Here is a 23,309-nt window from a genome sequence, read left to right on the forward strand (position 1 = left end):
GTAGTGATCCTCAGTTCCAGGAGCCATGAGCCTAAAATGCTTTACCCACTTTACAGATCAGACTGACGGAAAGTGTCTGAAATTATAAGGTATGATATTTACCAGAGCTCGGTAAGATGGAAGATAACATTAGCACATTCTGCTTGCACTGGATAGTACATCTGCTTAGGCTAAAATTATGATGTTCACATCGCATGTGAATAATGGCAAACAAGGTGGACATGAAGATGCACAGTGACAAGAGTCTTTATGATATGATTATCTGAATAAACATCAAGGCTATCGTAAAATCAACAGGAATGAAAAAGATGTGTACAACCAGCACGAGAAGGTCTGTAATATATGATGACATGCTTAATAATACAGCTGTTAACCGTATAAAGCATGCGGAAATAAACTATATGCAATACAAATCAGTTTCAGGTCTTTGAAATGTACTGGCATCCATTTCAGAGTTTGCTAGCTGCATTGCTTCTATCGGCAGCACACGGCCCTATTTGGCAAAATATATGTGCAAATTAATGCATAAAAAGGGAAGAATCTTGCAACCTCGGCAACGAAAAAGTAACTGCAAATCTATATTTCATTGCATTAAAAAGGAAAACAGGGAAATGAATCATGGTAACTGATTCTAAATTATATATTGTACGTGTAGTGTGGACTTAGGTAACAGGGTGCCCATTGAGGGACTGGCGCCCCTTCCAGTGTTATTGACACTTTGCATCCAATGTTTTTGGGCTTGGCTTCCCATAATGCTAAATACTGATTAAGTGATTACAGTAAATATATGAAGGTCGACAACGTTTTAAATTGCACGTCCTGGGAGCCACACCACCTGCACTCTTTGTATGGAATTCTTTATGAAACACCATTTTCCCCACTAGGGGGAGCTATCTCGCACTCCTCCCACGCTGCTCAGAAACAGCGGGCGGCTATTAGGAAGGAAAAAAAACAAAAAGTTGATGACGCCGCTCGTAACTCCACCCCTCTCCGTGGATAGGCTAGGAGGCGCGAGCTCGGAATAAGCTCGTGAACGAAATGGGATTCGCTACAAAAATAAAAGAATGAATATGAAATACGCTGTTCAGGGTTATGAACTACAAAGTGTATACGGTAGGCAGAGTGGCTTTTTAAAAGAGTTTTCCTTTCATGAGGACAAATATTATAGAAACGCATGAAAAGGTAAGTTCGAACTTTTTTGTCATTGCGACGGTTTTCAGCCTTTCAACAAAACGTCAGCTCCACAGCTTTGTTTTATTTTAGGCAGAGTTAATCGGTGTAGACCTCTGAATGCCACGCTGGGACTAGTTTCATTTTTTTTTAACCACGGTAAACTGTCGTGGATAGTGGCATCGCTTTAGATAGCCGTTAATGATGAGTACGTTAATTCTTATGTGGCGTGTTATTCTTTACACCTGTCGTTTGTTGTTAAAACGGCAAAGTTATGTTAACTTTTCTTACGTTTACGCGTCCTGTGCACAAAAAAATAAATAAAAAAGTAACGCTTTGTCCCGCCTTCCCGGCGAGACGTTTAACTCTGATTGGCGGGTGGTCAGAATTGGCGTGTGAAAAGTCTATCCTGGGAGCGCTGATTGGCTCGCTTGTGCCTTTAGGTCGACCCATCCGCGCCGTCTGCCACAGATTATAGATGGCACGTGTTTTTTTTTTTTTTTTTGTCAGGGCTCTCTGCCTGGGTATTGTGCAAGCGATCTGTTGTCCCACAAGGCTGAAGATGGAGATGCTATTTACATATATCATAAATATGTAACTTTTATGACTGAATAATAGAAAGGTGCCGTCTGGTTTGAGATGAAAGCATCCAGTCAGATCACTTATGAGATGCTGAAGGGTTTGAAAACTAGGACATTAATTGTGAACGAAGATCATTAATATAAAGAATACGGGTCTCTGTGGCTTTCACATTTTCTGAAACATATTATCAGGAGTCTAAAAGTGCCTCCTCTTCAACGTAAACTCTCATTGTGAAGTTTAATTGACAGACGTAAGGGGAGACTTTTAGATTGGGTGTCTCAAAGCTGAAAGAGAAACGGCCAGTCTTTGTAACAGTGAGACAATCATAGGTGGAAAGATCGCACAGGCTTCTGGATGGAGTAAGAAATAAAAACGAGCCTTGAGGGGTTGTAGAAGTTTAATGTAGAAGAAGACTGAAGACTTTACAAAATTCGCTTAGCTGAAGCACCTCAGGGTTGTACGTTTAAACCAGCTCAGTTACAATGTACCAACAACAATTATCATCATTTATTTCCATAATACCTTTCAAGGAAAACAAACTGTAGATTGCCATCTAAGGTAAAATATACTGCATTTAGTTAACGGTACAAAATAATTTTAAGTAGGCACATTTTAATATTTATATTTAGTTTTGTTTATTTTTGAATAAATAATAAATGTAAAAACAACTGATGGATAAGCTTGCATGGTATAGGCGTAGTTTATGCAGGTTTTCAAGGCAACTGACATTCATTCATTGTCTAAACTGCGTGCTATATTCAGTTTAAGAAACCTGGACCTTATCCCTCCAGCACTGAACACCAGTTTGTTGCAAGGTACATTCACATATGGTGGGACAATTTAGACTGCCATTCCATCCGTCTGTTCAATTTCCGACTTGTAAGGGTTGTGGGAGGCCAAGATCTACATCGGCACCAATGGATGCAGGGTACTGTATGAACCATCCCTGGCCATGATACTAGTCAATCACAGAGAACACTCATAAACACAAAGACCCAGGTTAACCTAACATGAATATTTTTTGGGTGCGAAAGGAAATCCAACAAGATATAAGGATAACATCACAATTCCTCAGAGGTAGAAAGTGCTGAGTACTTGATTCAAACCCATGACTCTGAAGCTGTGAAATAACACAGTGCAGACAGAACATGGATTTTAAAGTATAACGTCAGCAGGTTTTATGTAAGGAAAAATCAATTAGATCCAATACCCATAGAAAAGGGAAAAGTTGGCAAATGAACAAGGAAGACTGAATTAACGTCTTTTTACTGAAGTAAGGCATCTTCTGTTCGGAAACAGTCAGCTAGATGGCATCTGAGACAGCCACAGTTCAACAGTTAATTAATTTACAGATATTGTTGGGTTCCATTTTTGTTAATCAGTTTCAAACTACTTTTGTCTTTCATGTCTGCTTAAACAAATCTGTGACTTTATAAGTAATCATTAGGTAATTAGTAATTTGAAAAGTTGGTATCTGAATTTAACCTGAGAACTTGTCACAGTGGTATACGTCTGCTCTCAGTGAAGAGCACTTTACAAAAAAATGATAGTCAAATGTGTTTCAAAATTTGAGTCAAAATAAATTTAAAAGACTCTGCAGAATGGTAAACGTTTACTATTTGTAAGACTTTATCTCTTTCTGTAACCTTTTTTCCTTTGTTGCCCCCTGTTTTTGTTTTAAAAGATAAAATTCTTAAAAGTTCTGCTTGTGCTTACTTGAACATCTAGATTCATATCTTGTTAGGTCATCTTCTTAAGAAACTTATACAACCTCGGGTAAAATACCTCACTGTTTCATATGTTGTCTTTAAAGGTGTTCAGATGACGTAATATTTCACCTCTGGCTGAAACAGGTTCAGATGTTGGCCTTTTGTTGCTTTGTATAGAATACTATGCAACTAGCTAAACCAGTTACTCTTGATTATTTTATGTATTTGTGCACGCTGTACTATAGAAAATAAACATTGTTTTAAGGAAGCTGACCATTAATACATAAATGCTGCCGAAATGCTGAAAATGTGACTATAATTGTGAAAAGAATGAGAGGGGGAATATTTACATAGTAGAAAGAGGTCTGTGATCACAGGGTGACTTTAAATGCCAGAGCTTGCTCATGTAGATTTTAAATGTTCTTTACTTACAGAAATTATATAGTATATCAAATTTACAAAAGTCTGTATGTTTAAAACACTCATTAGTTTAAATGAAAAAGCAGTACACCTCTGGGGGTTTGTTACTCTAGACACATGATGTCAGCTTGTTTCTGTGTGGCAGCACACTAGCAGCACAAAGTAATAATCATCCAACCCTGTTGACATATGGTGCAATCACATTTCTGTGTAACGAGACGGTTTAAGAAAAGGTTAGGACTGTCTACCATGAGAACAATAGTGAGGGGATTTGCATCTTTAGCCAGAATCAAAACACAGGTATGTTGTAAGTTGTTTTTCATGATAGATACCAGCTGATTAGAATTCTTTCCCTTTTAGCAGGCCTATTTATTAGGATGCATTGTTTATGTACTATTAACACCTATTTGCACCATAACAAAAGTGAAAGCAGCGATTACAATAATAGAATTTCTTTTCCTTAGTTGTCTATAGTAAACTCATATTGGCTATTTGTACAAAGTATAAATGTTTGCATTTTATTGGCTTTTCTTTGAAAGTATTTATCAATACTGAACCCATTGTACTGTAATACAGCACTGTTAATGAGATGCAGTTACTATGTGTGTCCTTCAGATATGTTTCATTTGTGAACAGTTCTGCCTAGGGTGTGGCTCCCACCTGGTGATATTTTTCTTGTTTTAAGGATTTATGAGAGTGTTGTGTTGGTGTGCTTTGATTTATGTGAATCTCCCATATGATAACATAAACATGTTTTGACCCTGTAATGATGTTTTCATCAGTTCCAAATTGGTTTACTAGGACATATTTAAAGCTTATGAAAAGGGAAAACCCTTCTTATTAATTTGTGCCTTCTTCTAATTGAAACCCATTTATCAATAAAGCACACATTTTAACTAACTGATAAACACTCTGCATTCCATATTTTAGCTGCAATTACCATTGTAAATTGAATATTGGTGAAAGGATTTCAATTATTTTAATGCAGCAAAATGTAATTTTTATATAATTTAAATTTTAAAATGTATGAAGCAGCAAAATATGAATGTATGGTTTTTTTAACTGTATGGTATGGTTGACTTTTAATAGTAGTGATATGCTTCTTGTTTCTTGGTTTAGTGACAACTAGTAAAATGACTAGGCCACTGGTGTGTGTCCCTGACAAAACAATCAGAAACAGACTTCATGAGGGTGGCCTGAGGGCCCCACATCCTCTAGTGGGCCCTGTGTTCACTGCTCGGCACCGTGGAGCTCAATTGGCATTTGCCATAGATTACCAGAATTGGCAGGTCCACCACTGGCGCCCTGTGCTTTTCACAGATGAGAGCAGGTTCGCCCTGAGCACATGATGTGACAGATGTGAAAGGGTCTGGATAAGCCGAGAAGAACATTATGCTGCCTGTAACATCGTTCAGCATGACCGTTTTGGTGGTGGGTCAGTGATGATCTGGGAAGGCATATCCATGGAGGGACGCACATACCTCTACAGGCTAGACAACGGCACCTTGACTGCCATTAGGTATCGAGATGAAATCCTTGGACCCATTGTCAGACCCTATGCTGGTGCAGTGGGTCCTGGGCTCCTCCTGGTGCACAACAATGCCTGTCCTCATGTGGCGAGAGTATGCAGGCAGTTCCTGGAGGATGATGGAATTAATACCATTGACTGGCCCCCACGCTCGCTTGACCTAAATCCAATAGAACACCTCTGGGACATTATGTTTCGGTCATCTGACGCCACCAGGTTGCACCTCATATTGTTCAGGAGCTCAATGATACTCTGGCCCAGATCTGGGAGGAGATCCCCCAGGACACCATCTGTCGTCTCATTAGCAGCATGCCCTGACGTTGTCAGGCATGCATACAAGCATCTGGGGGCCATACAAACTACTGAGTACAATTTTGAGTTGCTGCAATGAAATTTCAGCAAAATGGACTAGCCTGACGCCTCATTTTTTCACTTTGATTTTCAGGGTGTCTTTGAATTCAACCCTCTGTAGGTTGATAATTTTCATTTCCATGAAACGATGTGGCATCCTTTCATTCCTAACTCATTACCCAGTCCATATCAGTATAGATATCCAGCATGATTTTTTTCCCATTGAGATCTTGTGTGTTTTCAAAGTGTTCCTTTTATTTTTTTGAGCAGTTTATTTAGTCAGAACAAAGTTGAAATTGTGTAATCATATTCAAAAGTCAGAAAAAATACATAGGTCTTTTAAAGGCAGAAAATTCAAAGTGGCGTGTCATAATTGAAGCCTCTGGCTCGTTCTATTTTTTGAAGTTTTGCTGAAGGCTCTCTAAACTGTCTGTGCTGATGTTTTGAATTTTTTCTTCTATTAAAAAGATAAAAATGTCATGTAATAAATTTGTTGATATTATTTCATTATTTCATAGAGTCTCCTGTGTCAGGCACCTTCAAGATTTGTTTTTTTTATCTCCACACGCCTAATTTTGCTTGCATAGGGCACACATTTCCTTGTCAAACTGATGTGGAACTCAAAGATCAACCTGCACATTTGGCAACTAGCAGAGACAACTCATTATTTATGCTATATATGTTTCATAAAAAATATTGGAAGGAACCAGTGTGGACATACCCTTGACATGCAAAGTTAACATGTCTAATGGTGGCCTGGCCAACCAATACACTTAGATTTAGTTATATGCAAGCAGTGCTCAGAATATGGAGTTTGCTTCTAAGGTGCCCAGGTTGGATTTGCTTGAATGTGGTAAACACATTTGGTGAATCTAAAACCTGCAAATCAGAGCTGAGATTAGTATTTTATTTTGATAATTTTTCAGTGCTTAAGTAGACATCCAATTCTGTGTAAAGTATACAAGATATGTTTTTTTTCTTCAGAAAATTGACAGGCGATTTTTAGTTGTAATGGTGCAGTGATGCAGTGTTTTTAATGTTTCAGGGTTCCTGAAGTTGTGGCTGCAAGCTGATTGATGATATAGATAAAGCAACAGCCTGTGGCAGTTGCTTTTGACTCTCAGTTAAAATGAGCTGGACTCTGGATAATTGGAAAGCAGATCTGCCTCATCGAGCCTTACAGAAAGTTGAGGACTTGGAGGTACAACTTGAAAAGCTGAAGAAGGAGCGCCAGCAGAGGCAATTTCAGCTAGAAACTTCAGACACAGCTCTTCTTAAGCAGAAGCAAAAGGTAAGGATTTGTGGCACAATAAGTCATACTGGCTAGTTGTTTGATATGAACTTTTATAAAATATCCTTTTTCTGTTTAATTGAGTATTAATAATAATAAAAAAATTGCACATTGGCCTGCTAGTCTCAGAGTTTATTATTTGAGTTTTATATTGCAATCAGATTACAAGTTGGTTAGTATGGTTATTGATTGACATATTAATTCTTGCTTTTATTTTTTTTCTTGAGATACATGCTTTATGCTGTGGGACTATGCTTAAAAGATTAAACCCATCCATTAGCTTGAAACTTGTTTTCATTTTTGTTACCATTCATTCTGATAGGGGGCCACAGTTAAGAATCACTTAACCTCCTGGCACCTCTGGCATAATACCAGGACACTGCTGGGCAGCTGTAAATAAAATGTAATGCCTTTATATTTTTTAGATGTTGCATAATGTTCCAAAAATGTGTGCATGAAGGTTATGTGTAACTCTGAAAAGAAAAGTGATTTATTTATAAAGATGCAACCTGATATGTCTCTTTTCAGGAAAAGGTATCCAAAATGCAGCAATGAACAAGTTTACATTCATATTATTAGTTATGTGTTTTTGTAATAAAGGTTTTTTTTTTTATCAAATAAATGAATTAACCTTTGTTCAATCAAATGCTATTTCCAGAAAAGATTTTCTTGATTTCAGTGTTGTTTCTCTTGATGAAAATATAAATGTTGCAGTCTCTTAGCTACTTGTAGAATCAGCCATTATAAGGTACTTTTTGTTGTTTTGTTTTTCAGTATGATGAAAGCTGTAATGAAGCCTCAACTTTAAAAAAAGAAGTGAAGAAACTTTTAGAAGACACAACTTCCTTGGACCGAGCTAAAGGGCGTCTATCTCATGATCTACAGGTGAAGGATGCTCAGGTGTGCAGTCTGGAGGGACAGCTTGGCTCTGCACGTAAACAGATCGACTCCTTGCAGCAAGAGCTCAAACGGTATAAAGAAAGCCTAAGCAATTATTTACAGTGGGAATCTCATTGTTACCTTGTCATGGGTGAACAGCTGGGCTTGTTTACCTTTACTGAGTGCTGTAAATGCAAACTGAGAAACCTCTTCAAATAATGCACTGTTGCCTTTTTCCCTGTTTTGGTTCTACAAGAATGCTGGATGACTTTGCAAAATTATTGATATCAGTTAACTCCAGAAATACTTTTCCGACACTATTACATTTCAGTTTTAGGTGTATTTTTAGATATATTGTGAGATGTTGGAGGCTTTTCCAGCAGCAGTGAGCAGCATTAAGCAGTGTATCATAGAGCACATACTCACTTACAAGTAGTCAAATCAAAATTGCATACCAAATTAACAAGATTGTGTTTGGAATGTGAAAGGCAAGTTGCTACCTAGTAAAAATTACAAGAACACAAAGAGAACACACACTAACCCTAGACAAGGTTTTGAACGCAGGCTTCAAAACCTATAAGGCAGTGTCCCTAACCATTGTCCAGCTGTGCAACACTGTGTGCAATAAATATATTACAATTTATGTTTTGTACTTGCATTTTTGTCCAAAAAATATATATATATATGTTTGGGATTTTATTTTTATGTACACGTTTAATTGAAGAAATATCAGTAGTACTGTATATTTCAGAGAAGAAAATAAACAAAATTATTTTAAATGTTCATTGACATAGAACATAGAACCTAGCCACAGGGGATGCACAAACCAGTGTGTTTCTTCATGCCTGTCCCAAGCCCGGATAAATGGGGAGGGTTACGTCAGGAAGGGCATCCGGTGTAAAATTTTGCCAAATCAATATGCGGACAACAATACAAATTTCCATACCGGATCGGTCGAGCCCCAGGTTAAAAACGACCGCCACCAGTACTGTTCGTCAACAGGGTGCTGGCGGAAATTGGGCTACTGTTGGCCAAAGAAGAAGAGGGGGGAGACATATCCAGAGGCAGGAGGAGAGGAGGAAAGTAAAGAGAGTGGAACTGAGGGTAGGAACTTTGAATGTTGGCAGTATGACTGGTAAGGGGAGAGAGTTAGCCGATATGATGAAGAGAAGGAAGGTTGATATATTGTGCGTGCAAGAGACTAGATGGAAGGGGAGTAAGGCCAGGTGGATCAGAGGTGGATTCAAATTGTTCTATCATGGTGTGGTTAGGAGGAGAAATGGAGTAGGGGGTTATTCTGAAGGAACAGTATGTCAAGAGTGTTCTGGAGGTGAAAAGAGTATCAGACAGAGTAATGATTATGAAGCTGGAAATTGGTGGTGTGATGATGAATGTTGTTAGTGCATATGCCCTGTAAGTTGGGTGTGCAATGGATGAGAAAGAAGATTTTTGGAGTGAGTTTGATGAAGTGATGAACGGTATACCCAAGGGACAGAAAGTGGCGATTGGAGCGGATTTCAGTGGAAATGTTGGTGAAGGGAACAGAGGAGACGAGGAGGAGATGGGTAGGTGTGGTGTCAAGGAGAGGAATGAAGAAGGTCAGAGGATAGTGGATTTTGCCAAAAGGATGGACATGGCTGTGGTGAATACGTATTTTAAGAAGAGAGAGGAACATAGGGTGACGTACAAGAGTGGAGGAAGATGCACACAATTAGATTACATCCAATGCAGAACATATAATGTTGTATGTATAACATAGAGTATAACATAGAGTATTGTCTTATATACAATGCAAAGTAAATTTTGTATTATGAAAGTTGCATTGTTAGTGGGGTGAATATGTAATGATTACACAGTGAACTCTTATTATCTGAGCGACTTAAAGATTGGGAGTTGACTTAATAAATGTCACCATTCTGTCCTGGAACCCACTTATAGTTCTTATTGTGATTTGGTTAACATGTTTGGCTAAGACAACACTATTCCAGCTTAGGAGCATACTAGTGTTGATCACTACCCAGTTTAGTTTTTTTACTTTAGAATATTCAAAACTTTTTGACGAAGATATTCTAATTTGCTTATTTAATTTTTTTGTGAGAAATTTAACAACATATCTACATTAATATTCATAGCCAGTTATTGATGATGTAACTTCTAGATCTTTTTAATTCCAACTGAAGGTAAAATGGTAATGGCCCTGCATAAATTTTAACTTACTGAATCCAGGTATGTGGGTTTTTAAATATCAGTTGAGGAATTCTCATTTTTCCCTTATGTGTTCTGAATTCACTTAGTGTACAAGCTGAGCTGGAAAAACTACAAAATGCAGAACATTCAGGGGAATCGCTGCTTTTTTCTACTCCATCCTGGAACTATGCAAGCTTTTCCACACCTAAAAGAGATCAAACAGGTTTGTAATCACTATATCTAGTGCAGTTTAATGTGGTCTGTGATGGATTTATCCTTAAAGTAACATTTGTGTGTTTTATTTGTACCTTAGAATACCGAGGGGATGGTAAAGAAAGAGGTTTCTTTGAAAAGCAACCAGCCAATCAGGAGGTTAATGCCAAGGTGAATACATATACAGTGTGCTCTGGTTATCTGCACGCCATAGACATAATTTGTCCACTTTAAACAGGAAAAACAGTAGAAACAAGATTTAGGTGTTTATATTGTTTAATAGTTTTTGGTGATCTCCAAATACAGTCTGGTGTTCATTTCATTTTATTGATTTTTAACATACCGTATAATACCTTGCTTTGTTCAAGGGCCTTCTTAATGCATTGTTCTGTCAGAGAGTTTTAAATTAGTTTCAGTGGTTGGACCTAAACATTTGCATCTAATATTAAAATGTAAGTGTATGGGATGATCTATAATATTGAGATATAGACAGTTGTGAGTGGCTACAGTTTTGTTTGTCACTGTCCTAAAATCTTTATTTTATGAAATATGTTAAGTTTCTTTTTCAATTATGAACTTAATTTTAAATTAAATAATTTTATTTTAATTGTAGATTTTTTTTTTTTGTAAATATTTTATTTCAAAAAAGTAACATGGTACACAAACAAGCCGATAAAATTTGCAGAACTTAGTTAGTAGCTTAAATAAACACATATTTAACTAATATTTAGTTTAATACATTGAAACATCCCTGCAAGTAGTTTTCCTTTGGAAAGTCAAACTGTACTGTTGTAACACATATTGTATGAGCAATATGAGCAAAGACATTCGTTTCTTGAGCAAACATGAAGTTAATTTTATATAATATTTGTTTCCTTAAGTGTGTTTGGATTTCCATCCACTTAAATGTTGAATTATTATCTTGAAATCAGAATTAATAGGCATAAACTGACATGACTTTGAGCTTCTTTGTTTTAGTCAGAAATTACTAAAACACTATGGCTGCGAGTAATAAAATATATACTGTATGTGTCTTTTTAAACTGCAGTGCCCATTGCAATTATCTGTTGTTGAAAAGAGCCCTCAGCATGGAGGCAAAGTCAGCACAAGGACAAATTCATGGCATCAGGATTCAACACCAGTCTCACACACAAACTGTTCATCTGAAAGAGCAACCAGGAGGGGAAGGACAACTCCAAGTTCTCCCTCCTGTTTGTTTCCCTGGGAGCAAGATGATGGACCTCAGAAAACAAGTAGCCAGTCAGGGTATAAACCTCCTGCACATCTTCAGACAAAGAGCACAGAAGACAGAGTTAACAGTTCTGAGCACATGGGGATAGAGGAGCAGGAGTTAAGAAAAAGAAATGAAGGTGAGTGTTGTTGCATTGGTCATTTTTAAATACCAAATCAGAATTTATTTTTCTTTGTTTTATTCAATACCTGTATTTGTTTCCTAATATTCAGTACATAATGGGTAAAATGATGATACAGTGAGTAGTGTCATTATGTCATATGGCCTGGAATGTGACATCTGTGCTTCCCGGTATTCACAGTGTTTGCATGCAGTTCCTGTGGAAATTCTGGTTCCCACTTACAGTCCAAAATCTTCTGTTAGGTTGCCCAGAAACTCTAAACTGGAACAATGTTAGTTTGGGTGTGTTAATGAGTATGCCGTACAGTGAACTGGCATCATTTCCAAACTTGGCTCCTGCTGTGTTCCATTTTTATGCTTGTGTACTCTCTGGCCTTCTGTACAAGAGTACAAGGAGATAAGGCATAAGGTGACGAGAGAGGTGGTGAAGGCTAAAGAAAAGGTGTATGATGAGTTGTATGAGAGGTTGGATACTAAGGAGGGAGAAAACAACCTATACCGATTGGCTAGACAGAGGGACCGAGCTGGGAAAGATGTGCAGCAGGTTAGGGTGATAAAGGATAAAGAATCGAAACATACTCACAAGCGAGGAGGGTGAGTGGAGCAGATGGAAATAGTACTTTGAGAGGCTGATGAATGAAGAGAATGAGAGAGAGAAGGTTGGATGATGTGGAGATAGTGAATCAGAAAATGCAACTGATTAGCAATGATGAAGTTAGGACAGCTGTGAAGAGGATGAAGAATGGAAAGACCGTTGGTCCAAATTACATACCTGTAGAAGTATGGAGGTGTTTAGGAGAGATGGCAATGGAGATTTTAACCAGATTGTTTGGAATCTTGGAAAGTAAGAGGATGTCTGAGGAGTGGAGAAGAAGTGTACTGGTACCAGTTTTTAAGAATAAAGGGGATGTGCAGAGCTATAGTAACTACAGGGGGATAAAATTGATGAGCCACAGCATGAAGTTATGGGAAAGAGTAGTGGAAGCGAAGTTGAGAAGGAATGGTGATGATTAGTGAGCAGCAGTATGGTTTCATGCCAGTAAAGAGCACCACAGATGTGATGTTTGCTCTGAGGGTGTTGATGGAGAAGTTTAGAGAAGGCCAGAGGGAGTTGCATTGTGTCTTTGTGGACCTGGAGAAAGCATATGACAGGGTGCCTCGAGAGGAGTTGTGGTATTGTATGAGGAAGTCAGGAGTGGCAGAGAAATATGTAAGAGTTGTACAGGATATATATGAGGGAAGTGTGACAGTGATGAGGCCTGCAGTAGGAGTGACAGATGCATTCAATGTGGAGGTGGGATTACAACAGGGATCGGCTCTGATCCCTTTCTTATTTGCAATGGTGATGGACAGGTTGGCAGACGAGATTAGACCGGAGTCCCCTTGGACTATGATGTTTGCTGATGACTTGTGATCTGTAGCGAGAGTAGGAAGCAGATTGAGGAGACTCTGGAAAGGTAGAGATATGCTCTAGAAAGGAGAGGAATAAAGGTCAGTAGGAACAAGACAGAATGCATGTGTGTAAATGAGAGGAAGGTCAGTGGATGGTGAGAATGCAGGGAGTAGAGTTGGCATAGGTGATAAAAAAGGTTTGGTTAAAATATTATAGTTAAGTAATAAATGTACCATACAGTTTAAATAACTGGAAAAAAAGCTTTTTTGCCTGATGGTTTTGTTAGATAAGCCTGTGTTAGTGGTTTATTTTGTCTAAATGTGGAATGCTGTCAGACACCCGTTTTTTTGAATAAAGCTGTGTTTAGTAATTTTATACAGTACTGTATCTACTCTTATGGCTTAGAGACTTGAACATCAATGGGCTACTAGTCTAAAGTCTTAAAAATGACTAGATATAACCAGTTCGACCTTGAGGTTTGGATTTCACATATAATAAATAAATGCTTTTATTAAATGCTTTCTGTAGGAAATACTCCATTTTTTGAGACTGACATTTTTGAAAGAAGGACAAGATACTTTTATCCAAGTTCTCTCTCTCTCCTGTATGCACATCTCCATTCCTCAGGAGCTTGGTAACTGATGGGTAACTTCCTAAAAGTTAATTACTTATTTTGGTGGTGGTTCCAGTACTGTCGATTTTTATGTTTTTTTATTTTTCTTTAAATAGCTAAACAAACTAATCATACTTCTGATTTGTGCTCTGTAAATATGGAACATAAACGTTATACAAAAGGCGGGATGGGGTACCAGCTGGTTACTCAGTTTAATGGCTGGGTGAATAAAAGGTCAAAATAAACAGCACTTAATGGTGTTTAAAAACAAAAATTGTAGATCATTGAGAGCTCTTGGACATCTCAATCACTGAGTCCAAACTGAACAATCATGTCCAGTGAAGTCAGTTATATATCGGCGTCCTGGAAGGGGCAGGACTTCAGGGTGGTGGTGGAAATGGGTCAGAAGTCCTCCATTGAGTGAGCCTTGGAATTGCGAGAAACAAAGGAGGAGCGATTAATGATAGTGCCCCCTCTCTACTTGGGGTGACAGTGCAGCCTTTCTGGGAGCCTTTAAGATGTCCCCAAAACATGTGTGGGACAGCATTTACAAAAATTATTGTGACAAAACATTCAGAAAAAGAGAAAGGCTGAGTTGGTGAGAACAAGAAAGGAAAATTTACAGCTTTTAGCTACTGTTTCCCATAATGAATAGCAAGTAGTGGTACAAATATGGAAAATTTAAAATAATAATTCTTGCTGAGGATGGTTGCTTTTGTTGTTGGAAATGGTACCTGTTTCTAGTATAATTTGAAAATTTAGATAGATCCAGCAGCAGCATTGCTTTTTCCTACAAGACTACAATATTGCTTCATCAACCATAATGTTTGGGAGATAATGTTAAAAATAATAAAGGATTGAATGGAGTGCTCAACACTAGAGTATCCAAATCAAAAATTTGCATTTCAGTATTTGGAATTATTGACTTTTGTTGGCCTGTAAAGTCATTTCCTGGCTAGCTGTTTGTTACATTGTGACCTTGTAGATTTGATAGATGACTGATTTATTAAGAAATTTTGTAAAATGTTTTACTACATCATTATATAATTTCCTGATTTACTGAATTAGTTATAATTGACCAGAGCAACTACATATCAACCAAATATCTCAAGTTACTTTTCTAGAAAAGTAAATATAATATAGCTATTTATATAGTTTTTTTTTTAACTTCACTTTCAGTTGAAGGACTATAATTTGTGTGGTGAACAGTAATTATCGTTGGCTTCAGGTGGAGGTGATCTAGAAAATCTCATAACTTTCATCTCGTTCTCCATCGTTCGTCGCCAGATTGTTTTTGGTCTCCCACATTTCCTACGTCCTGGTGTCCAGTGGAGTGCTGTTTTAATAATAGGGTGGAATGTTGATATCTTGGTTAGGTCATTTGTTGTCATGCGCCAGCATTCTGACCCATACAGGAGTGTAGATAGGACACGGCTCATATATTTTTAATTTGGTGTGAAAGCTATACTTGGATGACTTCCACACACAGCATGGTTGTGCAGGCATTCCTTGCTTTTCCTAGTCTGCCCTTTATGTCCTCACCCGTCTCTCCATCTTGGTAGACGACACTGCCTTGGTAGTTGAATTTCTCTATCCTGGGTAGGTCAGCACCATATTATTTGATTGGTACAGGGAATTCCACATTCATTGTCATGATCTCTGTTTTCTTTTGGCTCACTCTCAGTCCCACCTGGCCACCAAAGAGGCATAGGCGTTCTGTTTTTTCCTGCATGTGTTGGGGTGTGTGGGACAACAAGGAAAGATCATCTGCAAAGTCAAGATCTTCTAAGGTGAGGAACAGAGTCCATTTGATACCCCTCTGTGTATCTTCTGTTGTCTTTCTCATCACCCAGTCTATGGCCAGGTTGAAAAGCATGGCAGACATCACACAGCACTGTCTTACTCCTGTCTTGACTTCAAAGGATAGGCTACTATTGCTTATTGCACAGGTAAATTCTGCATAAAAACTTCTGATGATATGTGTAATCTTGTATCTGCTATAGACTTTCTCTGTGGATGCTGTCAAAGGCTTTTTCTTAGTCCACGAAGTTCATGTATAACTGCCTTTGCCAATCTGTACATTGCTCTGTAATGTTACGCAAGGTAAAAATTTGGTCACTACAGCCTCTGTTCTTTCTGAAGCCAGCTTGTTCTTTACGTAGGCAGTTATCAACAGCATCTCCGATCCACTGGATGATGACCTTGGTAAGAATCTTAATAGGTACAGACAAGAGTGTGATGCCCAGCCAATTGTTGAAGTCTGTCAGTGCACCTTTCTTGAGAATCTTAACAATTATTCATTTTGTCCATTCTTTTTGTATCTGGTTTTTGTTCCAAATTTCATTGAACAGTGGTTGCAGGATTTTGGCTGCCATGTCTGGTTCGACTTTTAATAATTCAGCATTCAAGTTGTAATTTTCTGGAGCTTTGCGATTCTTGAGTAGTTTAATTGTGGCTACAATCTCGTCCCTCTCTGGTGGATCTGTGTTAATCTTGAAGTATTCTTTTGCTTCTCTAATCTGGCACTTCATCTGCTAGTGGTCTATTCAGGACTTATGTTTGATCCATCTTGACTCTTGTTCCTTCTCTGTTGTTAACAGCCTGCCGTTCTTGTCTTTCACTGGTCCACTGGCCCTTGTTTGAAACTTTCCACTTATCAGTTTGGTGATTTTGTAAACCCTTCCTTGATTTCCTTGTTCAGCTGCTTCTTCAGCCTCTTTTGTGAATCTATCTATGTAGGATCTCTTGTTGCTTCTTGTAAGTTTCTTAACTTTTCTGTTGGCCTTGCGTCATTCTGATTTTGCATCCAGCATCCTCTTCTTGATTTTATGCCTGTCTTCTATGGCTAACCATCTTGCTTTATCCATTCTCTGCTCTTCTTTCCCTTTCTGTACCCTAGACTTTCTTCAATACTCTGTTCATTGACTGTTGCAATATTCTTCCACGTTGTGTCAGTTATATTTCTGATACTTTCTCATCAAGGTCCTGTAAAGCCTGGAATCTATTCTTCAGCTGTGTGGTAAAGGTGGATCTTATATCAGTGTTTCTCAGGTTCTCCACGTCATAGTATTTGTGTAGCTGTATTGTAGTTCCTGCTCTTCTCAGCTTGAGTTTCATCACTGCTACAACTAGATGGTGGTCAGTTCCTACATCTACACCTCTTGTAGAGATCTTCTCCATGTGCCGATAATCAACATTTGGTCAACCTTTCTTGTCTCTTCCATTAAGCAAGTACCATGTTATCATTTGGATCTTGTGGTGTTAAAAGAGAGTCCCTCCATTAACAAGATTGTTCATGGCACAGAATTCTACAAGTCTTTCACCGTTTTCATTTATTATTCCACATTCATGCATGCCCATAATTCTTGTTTTATGTTTATTGCTGCTTCCTACCTTGGCGTTCAAGTCGCCCATGACAATTGTCAGATCATGATGTGGAATTTCCTCAACTTCTGCTTGTAGTTCTTCATAAAACTGGTCTTTCTCTTCAGTGTCATTGTCACTTGTTGGTGCATAACACTAAATTATTGTCGTATTCACTTGCTTTCCTTTCACCCTAATTATCATCAATCTACTGTTTACTGGTTTCCATTCCATCAAACATTTCTCCAAGCCTTTCTTCAAGATTATCACCACTCCTTCATGGTGTTGATTATTTTCTCTGCCCAAGCATAAGACTGTTCTCCAGTGACTGTTTTTAACTTGCCTGATCCTGTCCATCTGCTTTCACTGACACCAAGTATGTGTAGGTTGTGTCTCCTCATCTCTGCTGCTATCTGTACGAGTCTGCCTGTATCATACAGTCGTGGCCAAAAGTTTTAAGAATGACACAAGTATTGTTTTTCATAAAGTTTGCTGCTTCAGTGTTTTTAGATCTTTTTGTCAGATTTTTTTTATGGTATGGTACAAACATTCCACATTCCTATCTTGGTCTTGGTTCTCACTGTGTTCAGAGCTTCCCTTATCATGTCAGTAGCTTCCTCTTGGCTTTCACTACTGCCAGTCATAGAAGCCTCACGTGGAGACTCAGGGACTCCATCGCAAACAGCTGTAGACTGGTTCTTTCTTGCTGTTTCCGTGACGGGATTTTTTTTTTCTTTTAAACCAGTCAGGGTCGTTGGCCCTGAGCTAAACCTCCAAGACTGGAGGACCATTGGATCAAGATTGGTCTGGTCTCTACCCTTTGACCTGTCTGTCTTGGGTGGCCCTACCAAGAGATGTATCTCCCACCAGCATAGCTCTCAGGGTCATTGAGACACACAAGCCCCAGAAGTACAACAAGGTTTTTGATCTTTTCTGAAGGGGCAGCATGTTAACCACTTGTAAAAGTGGGTATTATAAAGTATATTCTTGTAACATCTTTGGATAGTGTCCAGTTTATACCCACAACCCTGTGATGTTACGGATTGCACACTTTCTGTTGACCTTGCCTAGCAAATGCCTAGCACAGGGAAAGTACATAGCTCAAGATGGCGATACCCATATGTGACAAGTCGCATCAAAGGATTGCTTAAATGGATAAATATAGATATTTATAGCCTGTTTTCTTTTGTGAATAGTTATCTTGGGGCAGAAGAGGAAGCATGGTGGTAAAAGCTCCAGTAAGCCATTAACTCACAGCTTCAAGGGTATGTGCCTCAGAGCGGGTGAGATCACTGGTCCATTGCAGTTGAGGGGCTGCAAATAAAAGAGTTAAACTGAAAGAAAGCTGTGAGAGTTATTGGTACTAGGGAAAAAAAGATGAGTACTTTCTGGAGGGAGTAGATTGAAAGCGGCTTGTATGTCAGCAGGTGGGAATGCAAATGTGTGCAAAAGAGAGTATTTGATTAGGTATAGAGTTCTGTGAGAGGGAACTTGGCTTGTGGCTGGCATCATAATGTAGAGCCCCATTATATATTCTCACACATTAGTTCAGTTAATTGATATTGACAGTTAAACACTGCTTAAATATAAATGCTCTTATAGTTTTTAATCATTAATTGCACTACTGTTTTTTGCTGTTAAAATATACATCTACAGTATTTTCAGCATACATGTGTAGACATTCCTAATTCCTGAAGTGTTATAAATATGAATTACCAGTTTAATTAGGTAGTACTTTTTTATTGCCATAACTTATATTGTGTGACACTGTGAAACTAATAAAAAACTTAAAAAAAAAAAAAAAAAAAAAAAGCCCCAAGTCTATCAAATGTTCATAAGATGTTTATCAAGAAGATACAAGACTAACATTCTTAACAAGTAAAATAGACAAATTTTGCTTTTAAGTCTGTTGTTTACTAAGCAGCAATTTTCTAATGGAAAATGTGACCTGCTGTACTAAACACAAGCTTGCTCACCATCCAAACTCAGACAAACCTTGTCTGTTTTAATTGAAGGACAAAATAAAAAGGTCTGAATTTATTAAAATAGCCTGTCTTGTTGTTTGTCTAATTGCACAGGACAACTTCTAAGTTTATTTCTCCACTTTCTTTAATATAAAGGCTGGAATTTTGGTCTACTCTGTTTCTGGAAACATCTGCTTTACTGATCCCTGTTTACAGGAAGTTTGCAGCAAAAACAAACAAAAAAAATTGGCACGCGCGTTAGCTGAACTACTGTAATACTTTGCAAAAGGGAGTGCTACGACTAAATTACCATAAAGCTTAGAAAAGCAGATGCTGAAAAAACCTAACATTTCTAAAATGCATAAAGGGGAGTTGAAGATGGTGGCTGTCACAAAGACAAACTTTGTATTTCCTCTGTGTCTCCATCATGTAGTTGATGCAAAATAAGTGTTGTGATGCAACAGGCATAGGAGTGGGCTGCTGGGGCAAAAGAAAGTGTTAAAAGTCCAAACACTATACCATTCTTGACAGTCCAAATCAGTAAGTTAAGTCTCCAGTCTCTTCTGAAGTGTTCAGACCTTTATTTGTCACTCTTTTCCTTTGTAAGTTTTGATTCTTTAGTGACAGAGGGATTGGAATATAAACCCCAAAGTTTCTGGTTCAGTCTTTACTGTGACTTGGTATAACCCTGACCAAATAAATGAACCTACCCATGCGCCAATTTAAAAAAAAAAAAAAAAAACAAAACTTTTACTTTAACTCTGTTTGTAATTGTGAAGTGCCTTAGGATGGTATTTTGCTAAATAATGATAGTGAAATTAAGATTGTTCTATTCCTTGTTTATGCTTAGAAATTATAAGAGCTCTAATGGTTAATGAATGTGATTTCATAGTGAATAATTTATGTTTATTAAAAGCATTGCAGAATACTGTGCATAACTTAGAGGTATGGATCCAAACCCTTGAAAAAGAGGCCCAGGCTCATTCTCAGGAAGTTCAGAATACACAGTCTAGTCTGAAGATCCTCAAGGAAAAGCTTGCAAGCAGTGAACAGAGCCTCGGCAAATCCCAGGATGAGCTAGCCGTCAAGACAACAAATTGTGAGGAAGCTCTAACAAAGGTATTTTTGTTCCCTAAAAAAAATATTTCTGGCTTTCTTTCTTTTAAAGACCTTTGTATTTTAATTATGTTTTTAAACTGATCAGAACAATACCATTATATCTTACATTACAGGAAATTTAATTTTATCAGTATTTATATTTTGTAGTGTACAGTGCATTGTAGTTTGCTAATTCTGTGTGCAAATTTATTGTCATGTGTACATAGTGCACTGAAATTCTTAATTGTCTTCCTCATAGTATTTGGCAGTAATGTAGTACCAATAACAGACCAAAAAAAAAAAACACAATGAATACAATGTCAGAGACAAATATTTTGTTGCTTTTTGCTGTAAGTAAAATTGAGTATCAGAATAATGCAGTGTGTTAGATCGTAAATCATATGAATATTTGATTTTGTAGTGAAGAATTTACGACAGGGGTATTATTACATGAGTATGTCTTGTGTCTTATGAATTGGATACTGTATATCTACATATAATATGTTCATTTTCTCACATGCTTAAACCTTTACAGTGACAATGGTGGGGTGGGGCCTATCCAAGCACAATTAAGTGAAGTATAAGAACCAGCCATCAATACAAGGAACAATTACACATCAGTTGTACTGGCCCAGTGTAGTGCTGTAGCTATACGGTATATAAAGTGTACAGACTGTGTTCAGTAATAGAAGTTCTTAACTATTGGAAAATAAAAAAGGAATTGACATGTGTAACTGAATAAAAAGGTAAAATGTGCAGTATATGTATTATTTAACTGCTTAACAACACTTCTCTAGGAACACACTACAGAAATCAAAAAAAAGGAAACTGAAAATGTGGAAATGAATCTACGTAGGATTAGACTTTTCTGCTCACAATCGTCACATTGATGTCTTTTTTTCAACTTCACCATGCCCCTAGGCATCATCTCCATTTCCAACACTCTTCATCTCCAACAATGCTAAAACAACATTTTGAATACATCTGTCTTCAAGATCCATTTGATTATATCTGACTTCAAGATGCTTATTTTAGCAGTTGCAAATATCCATCCATTATCCTACCCGCTATATCCTAACTATAGGGTCACGGGGGTCTGCTGGATCCAATCCCAGCCGACACAGGGCACAAGGCAGGAAACAAACCCCGGGCAAGGCGCCAGCCCACCGCAGTGTGTGCATACACACACACCAAGCACACAATAGGGACAATTTAGAATCGCCAGTGCACCTAACCTGCATGTCTTTGGACTGTGGGCAGAAACCGGAGTACCCGAAGAGTTGCAAATATGTTTATGGAATATATACTACTATGGTCTGTGAAAGATGGTAAAAACTGATTGATCACACTCTTGCTAACAGTCAGAGGTTGTGATAGTAGATATTTTTCAGTTTAAAAGAGTAGAAGGTTAAGATGGTGCATTTTCTTTAAAGAAGGTTCTCAAATATACATATGCATTTGCTTAGTTTCAGTTTGTAGTTCTGTCATATTACCCCCTGAATAAAAGTAAAATATGTGATGGCTTTAACATTTGCTGGCTTCCCATTTTGTACATTCAGAGGCTTGGTGATGGTTACTCAGACTCTTTTTGGCACTGTCTAGCTTTTTTTTGTTTTGTTATGATGTTAACATCAAACAAACAGCAAAGTAATTACATCTAATTGGTACTTGTAGCATTGGTTTCTCATTAAAAACATTCAAGTGGTAATTAAAAACATGAAAAAAATTCATTAAGAAAACTAGTCATTCATTTGCTCACAGAACAGTCTGAATTTGTCTGGGCATAAAGTTAACAAGGCCTCTTTATTGAAGTAAATTCATTATCATGTTCCTGATAACATTCAAGAACTTTCCTAACCTTGTAGCATGGACTGAGGCACACAGCTCTATTGGTACCAGGGGACTTGATGTGTCTCACAAAATTAATATAAAACCATCTTCATTACTCTTATCACTACCACCCTGCTTTTTTGATACCCAGCATAATGGATCTAATAAGTAATGGATTTTTCACCATATCCTGGTCTTTCCTGTCTGTGTGAATCAGTATGAACCGTGATTTATCAGACTAGACAACACTTTTCCAGTCCTCCATTGTTGAATTTCATTAGACCATTAAAACTGATCTTGTTTATTGCCAACAGCAGTGGAATGTGGTGTGGTCACTGGCTTCCATAACTCCTCACTGGAAGTGCGAGTAGGGCACTTTGTAAATACTTCTTCTCATGACAAGTTCTTATCCTAGTCACTTTTTAAGTCCAATTCCTAGGAATAATTCTGAGACACTTGATAAATACAGGCCCTGGTTTCTTCTTTAGCATTAATGATGTATGCAATTGATGTGCTGTTCTCTGAAGTAACTCGCATACAGTATTATGTATAGTTTTTCACCATGTATAAATTAAGTTAAAAAATAAAAGCGTTTTCAACATTTTTAGAAAACTAACCTATCATAAGTGTTGTCAGCACTTTATGTTCCTGTAATTGAAGAAAATTTGAGAATTAGTAATGGATAAATTAGCGCTTATTTTTACTTTTTATAAAATTGACAGACTAGACTAGAAAGACCATACTTTTTGTTTGTTCAGTCTGAGGCAGGATTTTAGGAAGCGTTTTACAGATGCCCAAATGGTTTAAAAAAAGCAAATAATGGAGTTTAAAGCGAAAGTTTCAATTAAATAAAAAGAGGAAGAACATTATATAGAGTGCCTTGTGGAAGCTGTTTGGATCCTTTAAAAGTTAGTGAATATTGGTTGTTATTTACACATTTTTTACAGTCTGTATTTTTACTACTGACTTTGTTTTAGGAACATTTAAGTATTAAAGATAAAGTTAGTAATTTATTAGCAGGTATTTAAAGTATAGAAATGTAAATATAATACTTGCAGAAGTATTCAGACCCCTAGTCATCGTAGCTCAAACTTTTCCTGTCATGGACGTAAATGTCTTACCATTAGATGTTGCATTTGAGCAAGATTAAATTTCCTTCCAAATTTTCTGTAAAAAATCCAGTCTGTTATGGAATTATTAGCTGCAGATTGAAAGGAAAAATAATGTATGAAAATAAAATAAAAAAGAAAAGTATTTGGAGACAAAATGGTGATTTTTCTTTGAAAGGGAAGAGGCACAAAAGTTTCCCTTTGCTTTATTGGCTTAATACTGAAGTCATGGAAACC

At 37.5% G+C, this 23,309-nt stretch overlaps 1 protein-coding gene across 2 annotated transcripts in view; it reads left to right on the forward strand.

Annotated features, from left to right (window-relative positions):
* Positions 1-998: 998 nt before the first annotated feature.
* Positions 999-23,309, forward strand: part of LOC114653894 (centromere protein F-like) — a 71,147-nt gene continuing 48,836 nt past the window's right edge. The window contains exons 1-7 of one of the 2 annotated variants that reach the window (XM_028804451.2): positions 999-1,182; positions 6,806-7,051; positions 7,826-8,022; positions 10,225-10,340; positions 10,431-10,501; positions 11,379-11,700; positions 19,952-20,154. In XM_028804451.2, the coding sequence (XP_028660284.2) occupies positions 6,890-7,051; positions 7,826-8,022; positions 10,225-10,340; positions 10,431-10,501; positions 11,379-11,700; positions 19,952-20,154 (1,071 nt within the window). In that variant the 5' untranslated portion in view covers positions 999-1,182; positions 6,806-6,889. Of the gene's footprint in view, positions 1,183-4,073; positions 4,182-6,805; positions 7,052-7,825; positions 8,023-10,224; positions 10,341-10,430; positions 10,502-11,378; positions 11,701-19,951; positions 20,155-23,309 lie in introns of those variants that run through there. The other variant, XM_051930441.1, reaches the window with a different exon arrangement.

The sequence above is a fragment of the Erpetoichthys calabaricus genome, chromosome 1, assembly GCF_900747795.2.
Source record: "Erpetoichthys calabaricus chromosome 1, fErpCal1.3, whole genome shotgun sequence".
Lineage (NCBI taxonomy): Eukaryota > Metazoa > Chordata > Cladistia > Polypteriformes > Polypteridae > Erpetoichthys > Erpetoichthys calabaricus.